Genomic DNA, 17,515 nt, shown 5'->3' on the forward strand with positions numbered 1-17,515 from the left:
CTACTGAGGAGCCGCGTAGGACCCAGCACGCACTAGATGAACGGCAAAATCGTCATTTCAAATGTGGGCAAAATACATGCTTTTAATCTATTTCATTTCCGATCATACATTTCTCAATGTATGTGTAAAATATCCACTACGCTAACCCAACAGCAAAAAGTTTCCAAGCAAACAACAAAATAACTACATACTGTAATTTCATTTTCCAGTCTAAAGGGCTCGGTTGCGTGAAAAAGAAAATGCATTCAAGGACAGTACAAAACTGCTGAACAAGAAACCAACATTAAGTTATCGTTCACAAAAATAAACTCCCTCAAAATGTTACTATTATTGTTGTGCTGCTATGTTTGTCCTGCATATCATTGCAAATTGGCAAAAAAAAAAGTGTTAGGCCTACTCACATTGGAGTATATATGCAGTATAAGACCCAGTGTAAGCGCAACGAAAACGTGTCTGCCGTCTAGTGGTGAGTGGTGACATTACAACTTAAAACTACATTCAACCCCTGCATAGTTGCTGTTTATCGCGTATGTATTTTGTTTTTTCCTGGATTTTTTGTTTTTTGCAATTTCCTCCCATATTTCATGTAAAAAAGATTTGCCGGCATTTTTTGAAAAATTATTCAGGCTTGTAAAAACAATAAATAATCATTTACTCCCACCTGCTGCCCAGCCCTGGGCTGAGTTTTGACAATATTTTTTCTCGCATGATGCTTGATTTTGCTCAAATCGGCTACATCCTTAGTTAAACAGATCATCCATTTTTACCCCACAAATGAAATTATTAACAAATAACATAATCAGTATTTGGTTGCGTTTTTCGTGTTTTGCGGAAAAAAAAAAAAAGAAGAAAGAAAAACACTTAGGCCATTATTTTTGGGAGGTGGTGATATGGAAAGCGCAACAGACTTCACATGTCTGAAAATTGGATGGGTGGTCCGTGCAGAAAATGAGGGCTAAGCCCAGCTAGTTGTTTGTCTGGCCATCAGCCATATTGAGGTCTTTTATAAACAAAGAAAATAATGATTGTGTTTGGCTTGGCGAACGCAGACAGCCCCACAATCTTACTCCAGAGACCCAATTAACACAATGTCCCCGCTTTTCAGGGGCACAGCAGTAAGTGCTGCATGTGCGTATTCATGCGCGTGTGTCGGAAAGAGAAGTGAAAGATTTGACAGTAGCTTTCAAGAGAGGATGTGATTGAATGTAATGCCCGGACCAAGACGACCCTCCATGCAGTACAGTCTCGCTGTTTTGATTTGCATCGCCCGTCAATTAGCCAATCAGGCACACTTGAGCCCACCGTCACTTTTTTCAATTAGCCAATCAGGCACACTTGAACCCAACGTCAGTTTGATCAACGTTGTTATGGAAATAAAAACCTGACACATGCATTCCTTAGCCACGTCGCACACATCGTGAATCAATGTGACTGAACTGGACAATCGGCAATAAATCTCAGACGGAGAATCACCCATCGTACACATACCGACTCTCCGTAACTGGAAAACTTCAACACTTGCTTGTTCTTATTGAGCAAAGTATTGAAGCGCTACATATGCTATACTGGGTTTTTTTTTCTGTTGTTGTTTTTGAACCACAAACAACATGATGTGATTGTCAAGGAAGCTGCATACATTGTAATAATACAAAAAGGAATTGGGCAACAATTACGGCGATAGCCACGGAGACACTCCACACAAATCAAGCAAGTCAGCAAGCTACTACTGTACATGGTTAATTCCAGAATCGGAGGACATTCTCTGAACACTTAGCCCTACGACACTACTGTGTCTCATTGTTGGTCAAGATGGAGATACTTAGAGAGGTTAATGGGTTTTTTTTTTTTAGGTGGTACTTGGTATTTTTAAAAAAACAACCTCGGAGAACTAAGGGCTCGAGTCGTTGCCAGGGAAGGAGACTTCCCGACTGAGTCGTTCCTTTCCGGCAAATACTAATTGAACACCTGTCCCGTTAATTGTGACGTCCGCTCCAGCAATGCACCGCACAGCAACTCCCAAGGGAGGAAAAACACAAACACACGTCTCAAAACGAGATCCTATGAAGCACAAGTCCTAAAACAGCAACGACCGGGTAAGTGGCTAAAGTTGACGTTCTGAAAACTTTAAGATGCGTTTTAAGAACAAACAAAAAACAAAAACAAGTTTAGGCTCCAATAAATATTTGTGCACTTCCTACCTTTTCCACCGAGAGCACAGCAAAGGCCACAGACGAGCCAAAAGAGCAAAATAGACACGGCGACTTTGGCCATGGTGGTCGCTTGGTACGGCTGATGCCTCCGCGTCTTCCTAAGCCGGGTTGTCGTCGTTTGTGGAGCTGTGCGTGTTTCTCCACTGGCCGCTCTGTCTCATCCTGGGCGTGTAGAGAGACGTTCACTGAGTGCTCGGAGAGAGAAAGCGACCAATAGTCTCCGTCGAATGTCATTTCCTTCAACTCCGTTTCAAAATAAAACCACATGTTGTCATTTTGAGTCAACAGAAAACGTTGGAGTTGTTCGGGATAATAGTAACGGCTACCGAGGCGGCAAGCACTCAATTTGGTAAAACCGCGATCATTTTCTGATGCACTCAAACTCAACATAATTGTTACCATACGTGCCATTTAGAAACTACTTTGCCTTTAAATGTAACTGTTTTTAATCACGTTTCCTCTGTTGTTGGCCCGCTTCTTTTCTATGGCACTCGACATATTGAACAAAATGACTTGTAAACTCTCAGTGGGGATTACAATACAATTGATATTTCAATATTGAAGAAAATGTTTAAATCAATCTTGAAGGGAATTAACATTTTAATGGCGTAGTGATTCCCAACAAATTCCCATGAGGGATCATCAAGCGTTCTATGGGAAATTCTCCACTTTCACTTAATTGATTTAAAAATATATATTGTTTCTTTACTCCAAATAATGTATCTTTGTTCATTCATTTCATGTATAGTGACAGGAAGAACAATTAAATGCTCTTCCATCAGATATCACAAGTTACAAAGTCAATTTCAAGTGTTTGGCCCCGCTAATGATGCATATAATTTCTATTGGCATGGATTTCACCAGACCCATATCTAAATGACATATTTCACTCATGTTCGTTATACATCCTGAATATAAATCAAGCAAGACGACTAAATTATACCGCAGAATATTCTCACGATATTGTGCTTATGCCAAAGTGTCAATATTTATACATGATAATAATGTCCAGGTACGAGTCCAACAACCTTTTTTTTAATTACCTATGTATTTTCTGACACTTGTACAGAATTGAAAGAATTGATCATGTATAAAAAATTCATACTGCTAATTATATGACGGAGTAACAGTTTCAGCATTTCAGTCTGGTGGTGTGCCATGAGATTTTTCTAATGCAAAATAAGTGTGTATATATGTATTTATTTTAAAGGTTGGGGATACATGTTGCATGTGCTTGAACACCCTTTCTTATCATGCTTTGCAGAATTCAGCATCAATGTGTTAAAGTCAATTTTCAGTGATATGTCCCTTTAACGTTACACGTTCCTATATATGTGTGCCAAAATCGATTTGGGGAATGGAAATATATCACACTGAGAAAGATAAGTTTGATACAGTCCAGCTGCCTCTTCCTAAAAAGAATCAGAACGGCACAGCTTACATTGTCAGAAATTTAAGACTTTCAGCTTTCACACCATATGTTCTCCAATTATTCTTCCTTTTTCCTCTGCTCTTGGGTGTGGGTGTGTGCACTCGAGGGATTAGAGCGAGAGACAGACCTCAAGTGAGTTAGAGGATAACAACAACACAAACACACATGCAGAAACACAAGGTTACATGTGCATGCTGTCACATTTTCCTTTGTTATTGTTTCCCTGGGTCAGCTGGTTTAAAGCAGTCAAGGGAAAAATATAATGAAGTGTCTTTACCTCCTTAGCTTCTTCTTTTCACTAATCATTACAAAAGGAGATAAGAGATGGGATTTGCTAAAGATTTCACAATAAAACATATATTTTATTTTAACTGGCATATTTTTAGTCCTAATCTCAGCGGTGTGCTCATTGCCTCTTTGGTTTTTGACATGTATCTTTTTTTTTTTTAACTCTTAATTTGGAATTCAAATTAATTTACTCTCTGACCACTACCCAAAAGTTTTTGACATCTGAATTATATTATCAATCTACACTCACCTTACTTTGGTCCTGGCAGCGTGGGTTCAGTTCCCATTTAGGAGTGGTGTGAATGGTTGTCTGTTTCTATATGTGCCCTGCGATTAACTGTTTTCTATAAATTCATATTTTAGAAATAACGTAAGTGAAATGTTTATATTACCACGTATAATCCCCCCCCGAAAAAAGTCTTACGTCATGCATTTAATAATCGTCGTATTATGTTGCTGCAATTCAAATTGAATATGTACCATGGACAGCTCCGTCGTTATGACACTCCGTCCACGAGGTGTCGCCCTTAAACCTTTTTTTTTCCCAGTGAGGAACCAAAAACCTTTGCTTGTCATACCTACGGAAGTAAAACAGTGTGACACATAAAAAAAAACGTGGAAAAACATCTACCCCAAGCCGAAATGTAACACATTCTCGTTTCACTGCTATTTTTAGTGTTTAGATACTTATGTGAATCATGTTCGAGTTTTGGCGTTTCAATTTATTAAAAAAAAAAAAAAAAAAAAAAAAAAAAACACATCTGCATTTCAGTGAAGTCGGAACCTGTGTGACGTCACATCCGCATTCTTATTATTACAGAAACCCAAGATGGAAGCCTCCATAGAGGTGTTTGTTGTGGCTGCTACTTCCTAGTAGACGTCCTCAAAATAAACATGCGGCCTTACACAAAAATATTTTTAGAAAGGAAAAACTACATGCAAGGTACGTTTTTCCCCATCTCAGTATATATTCAGTGAACAGTGAGTTGACTGTCCTGTTTGTTAGTGATGAAGTGCTTGTTTTTTTTTGGTTTGTTTGTTTTTAATCTCTCACTTATATCACTTTTCCTTAACATTTGAGATTAAGTACTTCAAATATTTCTGCCTAACTAGATAGAATAGCCCATTACATGAAAAGGGTGGGGGGAGAACTCAAAACAATCATGATGGATTAAGAATTTTGATGAATGAGTGAGAATTCATGAACAAAACAATAAGAAATTGAAGAAAACGTTCACTTTTTATAAATGTTTGGCACCCGTGTAAATCTGGCGGCCCGAGGCAGTTGACTGTGTTTTTCTAATGGTAAAGTCGCCCCAGAGTAATGTAGTTGTATGTGTTTGTAATGCATCTCTGTGGTTCCAAAAACATGGCCGTGTGTTCATCATGATATCACAGACATAAAAGCAGTGTTGTTCGATTGGGCTACTCGAGAATACACTCACACAAATGTCCACAACCAGTCATCAGTGACCTGAAATTCAAATTGCTTGTCAGTCTGTTATATGTTATATGTTATTTCTTCCTTTTCAGGTCCTTTTGCCATCTTGAGAAGGACTTTAACCAAAATGCGTGTGCCGCTAGTCTTGTTAGCCTGCGGATCGTTCAATCCCATCACCAACCAACACATGAGGCTGTTTGAGCTGGCCAGAGACCACATGCACAGCACAGGTTGGCGGAATTTGGCTTGTCGCGTGGTCACGTTTTGTCTTTGCTGCTTGCGTGTGCGTTACTAATGTGAGGTAGACAGATGGACACATCCACTTTGACATCCCTGTTTCTCTTCTAAGAGAAATGAACCATTGCATAAGTCAACAATACAGAAACGTTTCAAATTGAGTTTCAACAATTCATTGAACTAATTGATTCATTCGATTCCAAAAACAGTGAAAGTAAAATCTTTTCCACGCGGGCAAATGTTAGTGCAGACTTAGGCTCCACTGAAATAGCTGTGAGATGGCGTGATGGCGGCCAGCCCGGAGGAAAAGTTAAGAGATAGAATGTCCAAAATTTGGGATCATTTCATACTTTCATACGTACCACGACAGCATGTCAACAATCACCAACACAAGGTCATGTAATGTTAGCTAATTCAATGTTTTTATGGTGGGGCGTGTGCTCGGTTTACTTACTATCATTATTGTACTGCAGTGTGTTGGGAAAGGAGAAAATGAGTGCCATGAGACGACATGTTTCATGTCATTGGAATATATACATTGTGCTTTTTACATGAATATGACAGTACTTGATTACATGTACAAAAGCTTGATTATACAAAAAGCTTCTGTAGTTAAAACAGCTTGCTGCAACTGAGTAAGCATCCGGGTGAAGTTCTTCCTAAACTCTTCAAGGAACCACTTTAATATGCCAGTATTTCTATAGTTGTCCATTATTTGACTTAATTTTTCTTTGCTTCCTTTTCGAGATAGAAAAAAAACCTAACTCTTCATGAACCACGAGGTGACATCATATCACGTGGCCAGAGTCAGTCAACTTTCAAACTACAATGATAGCGTTCGTCTTCAACATCAGTTCATTCCTTAACTGCAAATGTTACGTTCTGTTGTAACTCAATCCCTGATTGAACTTCTTGACACGATGCGTTCTCGCAAAACTTAAAGGAACACAAACAGTGTTGCCTATGCTTTTTTTCCTTTTTTGTGTCAGCTCTCCTGACCTAGAAAAAGGGAATTCATATTCTCTCCCCCCAGGCCAGTACCAAGTGGTGGGTGGCATCGTGTCTCCTGTGAGTGACAGCTACGGGAAGCAAGGCCTGGCGCCGGCAAAGCACAGGATTGCCATGGCAAAGATGGCGCTCCAGAACTCAAACTGGGTCAAAGTCGACGAATGGGAGAGCCAGCAGGCTGACTGGACTGAAACAGTGGTCACCATGAGGTGAGAGTTAAAATTGTAGTTGCTCTATACGAAGTTTCAGTTGTTACTAAACACGTCTAAGCAGTTTTGATCATTAAGTGTCACTTTATTGTTTTGGCACGTTCAACTTACCGCCACCCTTTATTCGTTTGTACTCTGCGAAATAACTAAGTCTACCGATACCACGTAAAACTGAGCCTGCATTTGTTTTTGTTTTTGTGGCGAGCCATGTCATCTGTGTGGAGATATTTTAAGGTCAACATGGGTGCTGACACTTTTGGCCGAGTGCAAATGATGTCACTATATTGTTGGCATCACCATGCATCGAATGATCTGACTACATACTTGCAAGTTCACACAAGTATGTTCTGTCTGTAATTGACAGGCGAACTATTTATGCCCCAATTTTCTGGGATTGCCGCATGAAAGCGGCTCTTACTTCTTATTGCTAATTTGGGCCCTCAGCTTGCTTCATTCAACCACCTCCATTTTTTTTTTTTTTTCATTGTCCTTCCCCCTTTCTCATGATTCCACACAAATCCCCTTACCAGCGTTGCTCCTCCCCTTCACATTGTTGTTCCCGGTCCCCGCTTGCGCAACGCGGGTGCTGATCATGACATAAAGCGGCCCGTTGTTTCCAGGCGCTAAGCACCACACCTCGTTTCACGAACCAACGCTTGGAATAGAACTGTTTTAAGAAGCTTAACAGAGGCACCACAAGTGATTTTTTTTTTTCCCCCCCCCACAATTATTCCTTCTGTCACTCTGATCCAGTTTCGTCTGATTAAGCGTCATTCAGCATTTGAATAATACACAAGTTGTCAAACATGCCAGAAAAAAAAAAAGTTTTTTAATTGGTTTATATTTCACATGAAGTTAAATAACCTCCCACCTTTTTCATGACAGGTATCATTATGGTCGTGTTCTAAATGAGTATGAACAGAGGATACATGAAGACTCCAGTGGAAACAGCAGTAACTCACAAAGTAAGAAGATATATCCCACAAAACCTTAAACCCGCATCCCTTTTAGGGGGATTTTTTTGTGTGTTTTTTTTTTTTGGGTAATATCTGTCTGCCAAGAAATATTCTTACCAGCTAAATCAGGTTATGAACAATTGATTTCAGAAACGGAACTAATCGCCAAGCGTGCTGACGTATATTCCAGGTAGGGATATATACGCTTTGCTACAAAAACGTAAATAAATTTAAAAGATAATCAATTTAACTCATTCATTGCCATTGACGAATTTATTTGTCTTTTCACAGTTCAGCCATTCAATCCCTGGAACTTATTTCTATTATTTTTTTTTTTTTCAAATGTTTTCAAACATGAGGGTAAAAGTGGGTCTGAAAATGTCTGGCAGTGAATGAGTTAACAGTGTGGCCTGTTGGCTCCCGGGGCCGCTGCTTGGAGACGGCTGTGCTAAGCTACACAAATGCTGCATTTGCCAATTGTTCCAGTGTACAAAAGCACATGGTTCCCGGTGAAATCTTTTCTTCTGCATATTTTGCTCTTTTACAAGCTTAGAGTCAGCGTGAAGGATTTGTATCTAGCAATGTGTTACAACACGTGCGTAAGCAAAAGCCGACCGGCTGGCTTCAGAGTATTAGGGAGCATTTCAATGCGCCGCTTTTAAGACTTTGTTAACGACCACAGGTCGCATTGGTTTGCATTGTTGCACAACTAGGATCTCACCCATGCTCGCGCAACGTATAAAAGCCCTTTTAGCCTTGAGTCCTGTGGACATTTATGCAGCTGAATGTAACTGAATTGGGCAATCGCGGAAAAAAAAATACAGTCGGCATATTGTGCAAGAAAATACATTGAACACTTGGACATGTGCATTCAAAGGTTTAAGAGGTCAAATTAAGTTCAATTGTCAAGTCACAATTTTAGTTCATCCTGAAATTTGCCAAAAGCCCCAGACATGAGATTGGGGGGGGGGGGGAATGTAAATTGTGGCTACAATATACAGTAGATATTACGTGAGCACAAAAGGGGCTCAACATGCCAAATTTGTTCCTTCGATAGGAACCGCAATCCGCAATGTCTGCAAGAGGTTGTGACTAATGGTGAGTGCTGATAAACAAAGACACATTTGTGGGCTGCATTTGAAGGAATCTTCCATTTCTAGCCTTATCGCCTTGGCCGTCAAGTGCAGCCTCCGAAGGATGCAGCCCCAATTAATTTGGACACAGCTTTCCCCACTCACTTTCTGTGCTTCTTTTTCCCTTCAGGCCTTCCTCCTCAGCTCAAGCTTCTTTGCGGAGCCGATTTCCTGGAAACCTTCAAGATCCCTGGCCTGTGGCGGGATGACCACACGGAGGAGGTGGCGGGGCGCTTCGGCTTGGTGTGTGTCAGTCGAGGGGGGCTGCAGCCCGAGCAGACGGTGCACGAATCAGACACCCTTTGGCGTTACAGACAAAACATCTTCCAGGTCAGTGGGTGTGCAATTGTGGAGTGGTAAATGAGCTCCCTCTGGTGGCACGCAAACAAATCACTGAATGAAATGTTCAAACTGTGCGTTATGTAAATGCGCACTCTGCGGTTTTCATGCTGCTAGCATGATTTGAACGTAGCCTTACTTCACTCGTCCCTCCCTGCCCTCGCGTCCCTGACCAAAGCCACACCCCTCATGCACTTGTATGTACAACGTGCACTGTATACAAGTCCACGTTGGCCACGGCTGCTACCTTGGTACCGCGGCTTATTCACGTTGGAAAGTTGCCAAACATGAAATGTTACCGGTTCGATGATATCTTTTTGGGTATGTGCAATCAATTAAAAACATAAGCTAGCTAACCGGAGTTCAATAATGTAGTTAAAGGGGAAGTCAACTCAAACATATTTATTTTCAAGAATATGTTCCAAGCACGGCATTCTGATTAATATTGCGTTTGGGAAATAAGAGTTAATCGACTCGTTTTTAGCCACTAAAAATGACCAGTCTACTAAAAATGACATCACAACTACTCAGGGCTCAGGTAGCGACCAATCACAGCTCACCTGTGAAGCTGAGCCGCGATTGGTCGTTACCTGAGCCCTGAGTAGCGGCGATGTCATTTTCAGTCGATAGAAATGACAAAATGGCCGCCCCCTGAGATGGCTTAAAAGGGGTGTATTTTGCTGCTTAACTCATATTCCACAAACGCAATATCAATCAGAAGGCCGTGCTTCGACTAGTGGAACATATTCTTGAAAAAAAATATGTTTGGGTTGATTTCCACTTTAAGAAAAACATCAGCATGATGCTGCTGTATGGCGGCAGCTGGCATGTGCACGAGAAACTTTGACACCGAGTTCTGTCATTCCATGGCAAGTTTTAAAATGGTCATTCAAATTCAATTATAGGCATAAGATTCAACCAGAGAGGGATGATTTTTCAAAAGATCATTTTGAAAATATTCTACTGTCAGGTCATACAGTTTTAACATACAAGATATGGCTCTTTTTTTTTTTCTTTTTTTTTTTTCTTCTCTCCACATTAGCGATTCAGCCGGACCTGACTGAACTGTCGCGCATTGTGCGGGGTTGGCCTACTAATTGTGCTGAAACGTCTTCCAGGTGAAAGAATGGGCGAGGAACGAGATCAGCGCAACAGAGGTCCGGCGGGCTCTCAGACGGGGAATGAGCGTCAAATACCTGATCCCGGACCGCGTGATCGAATACATTGAGCAGCACAACCTCTACACCGAGGACAGCGAGAGGAGAAATGAGGGCATGGCTCTGAGGCCGCTCGCCAAACAAGCGCAGCAGCCTCTGCCAAGTCTGGACGACTGACACACATCAATGCTTCTCTCAAGTGGCCGGGGATTTAGTTCCACGAGCCGATGATGCACCAGCTCTACATTCGTACGGCGGTAACACGTCTGACATCGCACTTGAGCTCCTATTATAGTTTGGTAGGTCATTCTTGCCGGGGGGTGGGGAGGTGGGGGGTGTTGAGTGGGTGGCGGGGGGAGCTTTCATGCAGGCCAAGCTACCAGCAGAGAATCTGGATGACTGACAAGAGTGAGCTCAACATAGACATCCTTGAAATGTGAATTCAGTCACAGATCAGAGCTTCTCTTCAGTCAGGGTCGGGGGCGGAGGGGGGGGGGGGTATGCGGGATTTAGTTAACTCCACTGCAATGTGGGGGGAGATTTGTACAACAACAATAGCGTTGATGTTGGACTTAAATGTGTTTTGCAGGAAACATCTTCACCAGCCTTTGCTCTGTTTCACTTCATGGACAGAAAGTGGATGAATTTCTATCTCGTGAATGTTTTCGCGTAGATTTCTTATTTATGCAGTGTCGTAAGGCTGGGAGTAAAGAACATGAATTTTTGAAACGCTACTATGTGGCTGCCGCTGTTGTTTTTGTTCTCTGCCTGTTGTTATGACTGCATTTGTTTCCACCTCTAAGCTTGATATGTTTGGTCCTCATGAAAACTTCTACTGAGCACACATCACAGTTTTGTAATAAAAGGGGGGCATGCTCATATCTTAGTTGAAGAAATACACGAGGAAAAAAACCTAAATCATTTTCAAACGGACTCAGATAAAGTCCCAAATGAGGGCTGATAGGAAGGTCACTGACTTCGTGACGAACAAAAGCAGTTTCCCCTTGAAATGCGGGCCTTTCCCGTTTTTTGGCAGAATGCACCGCAACTATCCCTCATACCAACCCTTATTCGAAGATTCTTTATGCGTCACTGCTCAGTCCTGAAAAATGTTCTGTTTGACATTACAAATGTAAATATTGCTTTCACCTCATTTGAACGCCAAGATGTGTTGAACTTGATGCCTTTAAATCCTTCATATTTCAGTATAGACACCAAAGCACTACTTTTGTCTCAGTGAAGCTCTTCAACATAATCTCTTGGCATCGGGATGCCAAAAGATGGCGGCGAAACACACATTTTGTCTAATTAAACCTCTTGAACTCATTTCAACATTCAACATAGATCCTTGCCAACCAACTGGCGTTAAAGCAATCATTTTGTTTGTTTTGGCCCCAGCACATAAACAGTGAATGGAAAAATTTATTCAGTGAAGAAGATTCCCATTTAGAATCACCAATATATCCAAGGGAACATTGTGGGTTTTTTTCCCCATCTTGATATTCGTGCTGAGTTCTGTTTTTTTTTGTTTTGTTATTATTTTGGGCACTCGCAGGAAAAAGAATGTTCTTTTACTTGCGGTCAGCCCTGCGGATGGTTGGCACGTTTGCCTCACAGTTATGAGATTCAGGGTTTGATATTCAGCTCTTGCCTTCCTGTGTGAAATCATGCATGTTAGCTTTATTGAAGACTAAATTGTGAATCGTGAATGATCGTTTGTGTTTATGTGCCCTGCGATTGTTTGGCGACCAATCAAGGGTGTACCCCACTTGTGGCTCAAAGTCAGCTAGGATCGCCTCCAGCTCACATCCGACAATAACGAGGAAAAACACAATAGAAAATAGTTGGGTGGATGTTTTGGTTGCTGTGTGTCTGTCCGATCTTAGAAGTATTGCTGACAATTGCTAAACTATCGGAGGCATTTCCTTTTGACGTCTGAAAACTCACTGACATCTCTTTTTAAACGAGCGTGTGTTCCCACTCACAAGAATTTTGCTGCAGTGCACTCGTAATGTTACGTAGATTACCAAATTAAATTTTTGGGGTGTTTTTTTTTTTTTTTAACAAAACCAAAGACTTGACCTGCCCATTTCTTTGCCCTGTTTTTTTTTTCAGCTCAGGTGACTGCGCTTGTCTCCTCATTCAGGCTGTTTTAATAGACGTGCATTCCGTCGAGTTGCTGGTTCTTCTGTTTTTACTGAAAGAAACTCATTATTAAACCGGGGCTCAGGGCCAACACGTGGCGTTATGTATGTGGACCTGAAGGAAGTTCATTTATCCTAATCCCTCATAGACGTTGTAAGCACACTGCGAAAAAAAGCACACACAGGTGCATTGTATATTACGTGGCCCTGTGCGGTTCCAACGAAGGATAAATCGTAGCGAGGCTCGGATTGTTGCGTGATTTTAACATGAGCTGGAAAATGGGAGGCGAAAAGAAAAACGAAAACCTGGCAAGTAATCGGATTAGGGTTTGAGTTGGGTTCAAATGGGAGATTCTGACTGCGGGATTTGCACTCGAGCACAAGAGGCCTTCCACTGCAAACCTGCTCGACAACTGAGAGTAAGCTGCCAAAATGCCCGTGGATCTGAACGGATACTGGAAAATGATTTCCAATGACAACTTCGAGGAGTACCTCAAGGCTCTTGGTGAGTTTGTAAGGAAGAAACCACCCTGATCATCACAGTGTCACTAAACCGGTCGTCTTTTAATGAATGTTTTTCCACGATTGACAGATTCTATTCTTTCATTTCTGCTGTTAAAAAAAAACAAAACACAATACATATCTACATCATCTCAGTAGGAAAAGTAAAAAGTGGAGAATGGTTTGGCTGCAAAAAATAACAATGCATTTTCTTCTCGGGACTTTGTTGCAGATGTTAATGTTGCCATCAGGAAAATTGCCACTTTGCTCAAGCCGGACAAGGACATCGTCCACGACGGGGATCACATAATCATCAAAACCCTCAGTACTTTCAAAAACTACAATATGGATTTCTATGTGGGCAAAGAGTTTGAGGAGGATCTGTCCGGGGTGGATGACAGGAAGTGTATGGTGAGTAATGAGAAACCTGCAAAATATAATGCGATCCAATGTGAAAATGTTGATTTTAAAATTTGAGCAAGAGAAGCGGGCATTTGATCAAATACCATTTACCATTGTGGTTGCAGTTTTCATTTTAGTGTAGTACGATTTTATTATTCTTATTTATTTTTATTTCTAATATTTTGACCCTGCCATTGAGCCAAATAGGGGGGCTAAATTAGAAACACCTCCCTGAGCATTACGCTCTTATCTCATTGGATGGTGCAGTTGTGTGACAGTGTGAGCTTGTACACAATACGTAAAAGGTTATCATACTTGCACAACAGTGGCAACTCGTGCTTGTAGCCCCTGGGCCTTGAGGGGCGCGTTAACCCGACTTAATTCACCTCTAGATACCATCAATGTCATGTCGTAATTATAAAAAAAAAAACAGCACTACCAGTGATTTGAAGCCTCTTTGTAGATTTGATTTGTATAGCAACATAAAGAGACTGAAATCTGATTGTATAGAAAAAACTAACGTGCGCGTACACACTGGAAGCAGCGCAGCCAAGACGAAGACTAGAAAATGAAGAGGGAATAGACTGTTGGGAATAAATGATAATACAATTTGTGGAACAATTGAAGTTGTGAATGAGGGTTAGTACTTCAGATTGTGTTTTGGGCAGCAGAGGAGGCCTTGGCAGGATATGACACAGCTACAAACAATGTGCAAATTATGCAATAAATGAATGAGGGAGTCTTATTAATAGAAATAATCCCATTGTACTGTGTGTAATCCAATCGTGACATTAAATACTGAAAGGGATCCTTTATACCTTGGGAGAGAAACGGCGTTTTTGTTTCCTGATAGGCTGATTACAGATAAGCTATAAGCTTATTTAAAGGCTGAGCGTGAAGGTCACATGCATCCTTTATGAGTTGATTTTTATCGGAATGTTGACAGGCAGCGTGTTTACATGTATATGTTAACGACGGGTGCTATTCATTATTGATTATTGTGTTGGGGTTGAGCAGTGTCCAGATATACTAAAGTAATAAATCTCTCATCTGGACCTCTACACTCAGACCACCATCACCTGGGAAGGAGATAAACTGGTGTGTGTGCAGAAAGGAGAGATTGAAGGAAGAGGTTGGACCCACTGGGTGGACGGAGACGAGCTTCATCTGGTAAGGTCACGTCAGACGCTGCCATGAATATCAATCGCACATTTGGGATAATTTAATCCAAATCATTAAATGCCTCTCGGCGCATATGCACAGCGCATGAATTTTCTCACGCAACTCCAAGTAACGTCACTCGTGATGTGCTAAACAGAAAATGTCACAGTTGACCAGAGTTTCTTTTTTATAAATCCAGTCTCAATAACTGAAGATGTGCCACGGTGAAACCCTATTTTTCACGGGGATACGTTCCAGAGCCACCCACAATACACAAAGACGAGACCATATCATTTTCTCATATGTTTGTATTTTACCCCTCCCGCACATTTTAAACTCAGGTGCGAGTTGTATATATTTAAATTAGAGCTCAGACTCAAACTCAAAATCCCCGTTCCCTACCTAACCGTGTTGACGGCAGCAAATGAGTTCCGGTTGGATTAAAAAGTTCCGCTTCCACCGACGGAAAAGTTTTTCTTTTTAGTTTGAAATGGCTTACCTTAACTAGAACCCTGTGTGGCCAAATGAGGAAAGTGTGGTGAGTTATTGCGCCTTTTGTGCTGTAAATAGTAAAGACTTGTTGTGGCAGATGCCGCATGCTAGTGAGCTAGCTAGAGAGACTTCGTTTGTGCCCATGAGAGGTAACAGCAAACTAACAAAATACAGTACGTCACATTGGTTGCAGTGACTATTTCTTCCATTTCTTCTTCCATTTATTCTTCTTCGTTCTTTTGGCGGTTGGCAAATACTTTTAACTTCTTACTTCTTTAGCAAGACTTGCCTTTATACCGTAAAAACCCATAAAAAGAACAGTCATTATTATATCATTTACTTGGCTTTTTTGTTTCTGTGAGTAAGCTAAGATCACTTATGCAAAGTACATTACCATCTATCCATTCATGTTCGAAAGTGTATAATTATTCACATTAGGGCCACGCTCACATGTATACATAGGGAAAAGTTAGTGTTAAATTAACCTACCATGTTTTGGAAATGGGTGAGGAAGCCATAATCCAGAGGACGCCGGAACTGTGATTCGAACATCTCGCCTCAGAACTGAGAGGCAAACACGAGAAGCACTCTTTGACCATTCTGCCCCTCAGTAACGTGCTCTTTTCTTGACTTGTAGTTGTAATTTGTTAAAAGCACGTGAAAATTGTATCTCGTGCCCCATTGTGGTTTGTAATGAAAGCATTACCATGTGAAAAGAAGTCAATAGTAGTGGAAGTAATGAGCTCAGCATAATGAGAATAGCTTCTGAGTTATTGCGGCCTACAAAGTGGAAGCAAAAAGTAATCAGATGCGTTATTTAATTGCAGTGACGGCCCAAAGTGGTGTTTTCAGGTAGCAGCCATCAGGGCGTCATTGGAAAGACATTTGCTTTTAAAGCAGCAGTGATCTCTGGTGGGAGGAAACAGCATTGCAAGACAGAGGAATTTTGGGGCCCCATTACGATAATCACATCGGTCCACCAATTCAATGGCAAGTTAAAAATAATGCTTTCTAATTGTCATCACTTTCTCCCTCCTATGGCACCGGAATATTATCCAATTTCACTTAATTGACTCAAATAGTATCATTTATTTACTACAAGTAATCTATCTTTTTTATCTATATATACCGTGAGTGACAATTCGGTGGTCTCTTCCCACATTTCAAAAACGTGTGTTCATTGAACACTCCAAATACAGAGGTATCTTGAGATAAGAGTGGCCCGATTTACAAGTTTTTCGAGATACAAGCTGTTGTTCGGCTGGTATTTTGCTTTGGCTTGCGAACAAAAACCTACGATACAAAACGAAACAATACAAAAAGGAGGCTTTCGGATGTTTTTAGGAGACTCCCAGTCGATTGTCTGACTAAACATAAAACAAAGAAAATTAAAATGTGTCTACTTAAAACAACCACATGGGTTTAATTTAGATAAGTCCGTTTAGCATTATGCTAACAAACGATGCAGAAAGGCTAACGAATAGCATCGCTGTCTTAGCATTGTAACCCTTATAGCAATAGCTATGTGAATGGCATTTCCCTTAATTCCAATTTGGGAAGAAGATTTCAGATTTGGTCTAAACGATTTTGAAAATAATCAAATTTCGATGTACAGTACCTTTGCTCTCTCTTCAACTTGTGTTGTATTTGTTTATAGGAGCTCAGAGCTGGAGGAGTCGTCTCCAAGCAGGTCTTCAAGAAGTCCTAAAGTGGCTCCGATACCCAATGAGACGCTACCACCGAGCTGACATAGCATCCAACATCCCAATTAGTCCATTCATTCACTCATCCACAGTCCCACTCCCCTTATATAATTTTCTGCCATGATATTAAGCCACCAATCAAACGTTGACTGGATCTTCCATCCACGATTGCCTTGCTCTGTCAAAGCCCCTCGAAAAAGTGATGTAGCATGCATATCGTGTAGCATCCCCAACTGGCTCAGCACGGGCGATACTTTAATCAAGTTATCTAAATGCATAGCAGCATCGATGCTAAGAATAGCTTATCAGACGGGTGGACCGCATTGATGGATCTGGATGAAACCAAGTTGAGTGTAGTTGAGGGATGCAAGTGTCTTTAGTAAGAATGTCAGTTAAAATGCATGTAAATAAATTATTTCCCTCCCAATTCCTTTGGGACTGTGTCACTGATAGTCAAATGAATCAATCAATAAAAGGAAATCCAACATTGTGTTGTTATCTGTCCTTCGTTGAGTGGTTACACATTTCTTTAAAGGACAAAATCTATTAATATTTTGAGAGAGGAAATTTGAAGCATTCCTTCCACAAGTCATTACGAAAATGGGAGGTTATTTGCCAACAGCTGTTGGAAAACTGCAGTTGTTTGTTTACATTGAACATTCAGGTGCCTGCACTGCAGGCGGGCCACAATCCCAACATTAC

At 41.0% G+C, this 17,515-nt stretch overlaps 3 protein-coding genes across 4 annotated transcripts in view; 2 read left to right on the forward strand and 1 right to left on the reverse strand.

The window, feature by feature from the left end:
* clstn2a (calsyntenin 2a) overlaps positions 1 to 2,384 on the reverse strand; it is a 100,336-nt gene extending 97,952 nt beyond the window's left edge. The window contains exon 1 of the mRNA XM_086043781.1: positions 2,199 to 2,384. Coding sequence (XP_085899907.1) covers positions 2,199 to 2,271 — 73 coding nt within the window. The 5' untranslated portion in view covers positions 2,272 to 2,384. The remainder of the gene's footprint in view (positions 1 to 2,198) is intronic.
* Positions 1,983 to 11,144, forward strand: nmnat3 (nicotinamide nucleotide adenylyltransferase 3). Of its 2 annotated transcripts, none has more exons than XM_086043784.1 (7): positions 1,983 to 2,093; positions 4,751 to 4,873; positions 5,464 to 5,601; positions 6,642 to 6,825; positions 7,711 to 7,790; positions 9,045 to 9,244; positions 10,372 to 11,144. In XM_086043784.1, exons 2-7 carry the CDS (start codon positions 4,825 to 4,827, stop codon positions 10,585 to 10,587), a joined length of 867 nt encoding a protein of 288 aa, XP_085899910.1. In that variant the 5' UTR covers positions 1,983 to 2,093; positions 4,751 to 4,824; the 3' UTR covers positions 10,588 to 11,144. The 2 variants fall into 2 exon arrangements, with proteins under 2 accessions (XP_085899910.1, XP_085899911.1); XM_086043785.1 differs by lacking the exon at positions 1,983 to 2,093 and adding an exon at positions 2,522 to 2,559.
* Positions 11,145 to 12,891: 1,747 nt separating this feature from the next.
* Positions 12,892 to 17,300, forward strand: rbp1.1 (retinol binding protein 1, cellular, tandem duplicate 1). Its single transcript, XM_086043787.1, has 4 exons — positions 12,892 to 13,059; positions 13,288 to 13,466; positions 14,526 to 14,627; positions 16,768 to 17,300. The coding sequence occupies exons 1-4, from the start codon at positions 12,987 to 12,989 to the stop codon at positions 16,816 to 16,818; spliced, it is 405 nt and encodes a 134-aa protein (XP_085899913.1). The 5' UTR covers positions 12,892 to 12,986; the 3' UTR covers positions 16,819 to 17,300.
* The last annotated feature ends 215 nt before the right edge of the window (positions 17,301 to 17,515 follow it).

This window comes from Filicampus tigris, chromosome 10 (assembly GCF_054856515.1).
Source record: "Filicampus tigris isolate MCC_2025a chromosome 10, RoL_Ftig_1.0, whole genome shotgun sequence".
Lineage (NCBI taxonomy): Eukaryota > Metazoa > Chordata > Actinopteri > Syngnathiformes > Syngnathidae > Filicampus > Filicampus tigris.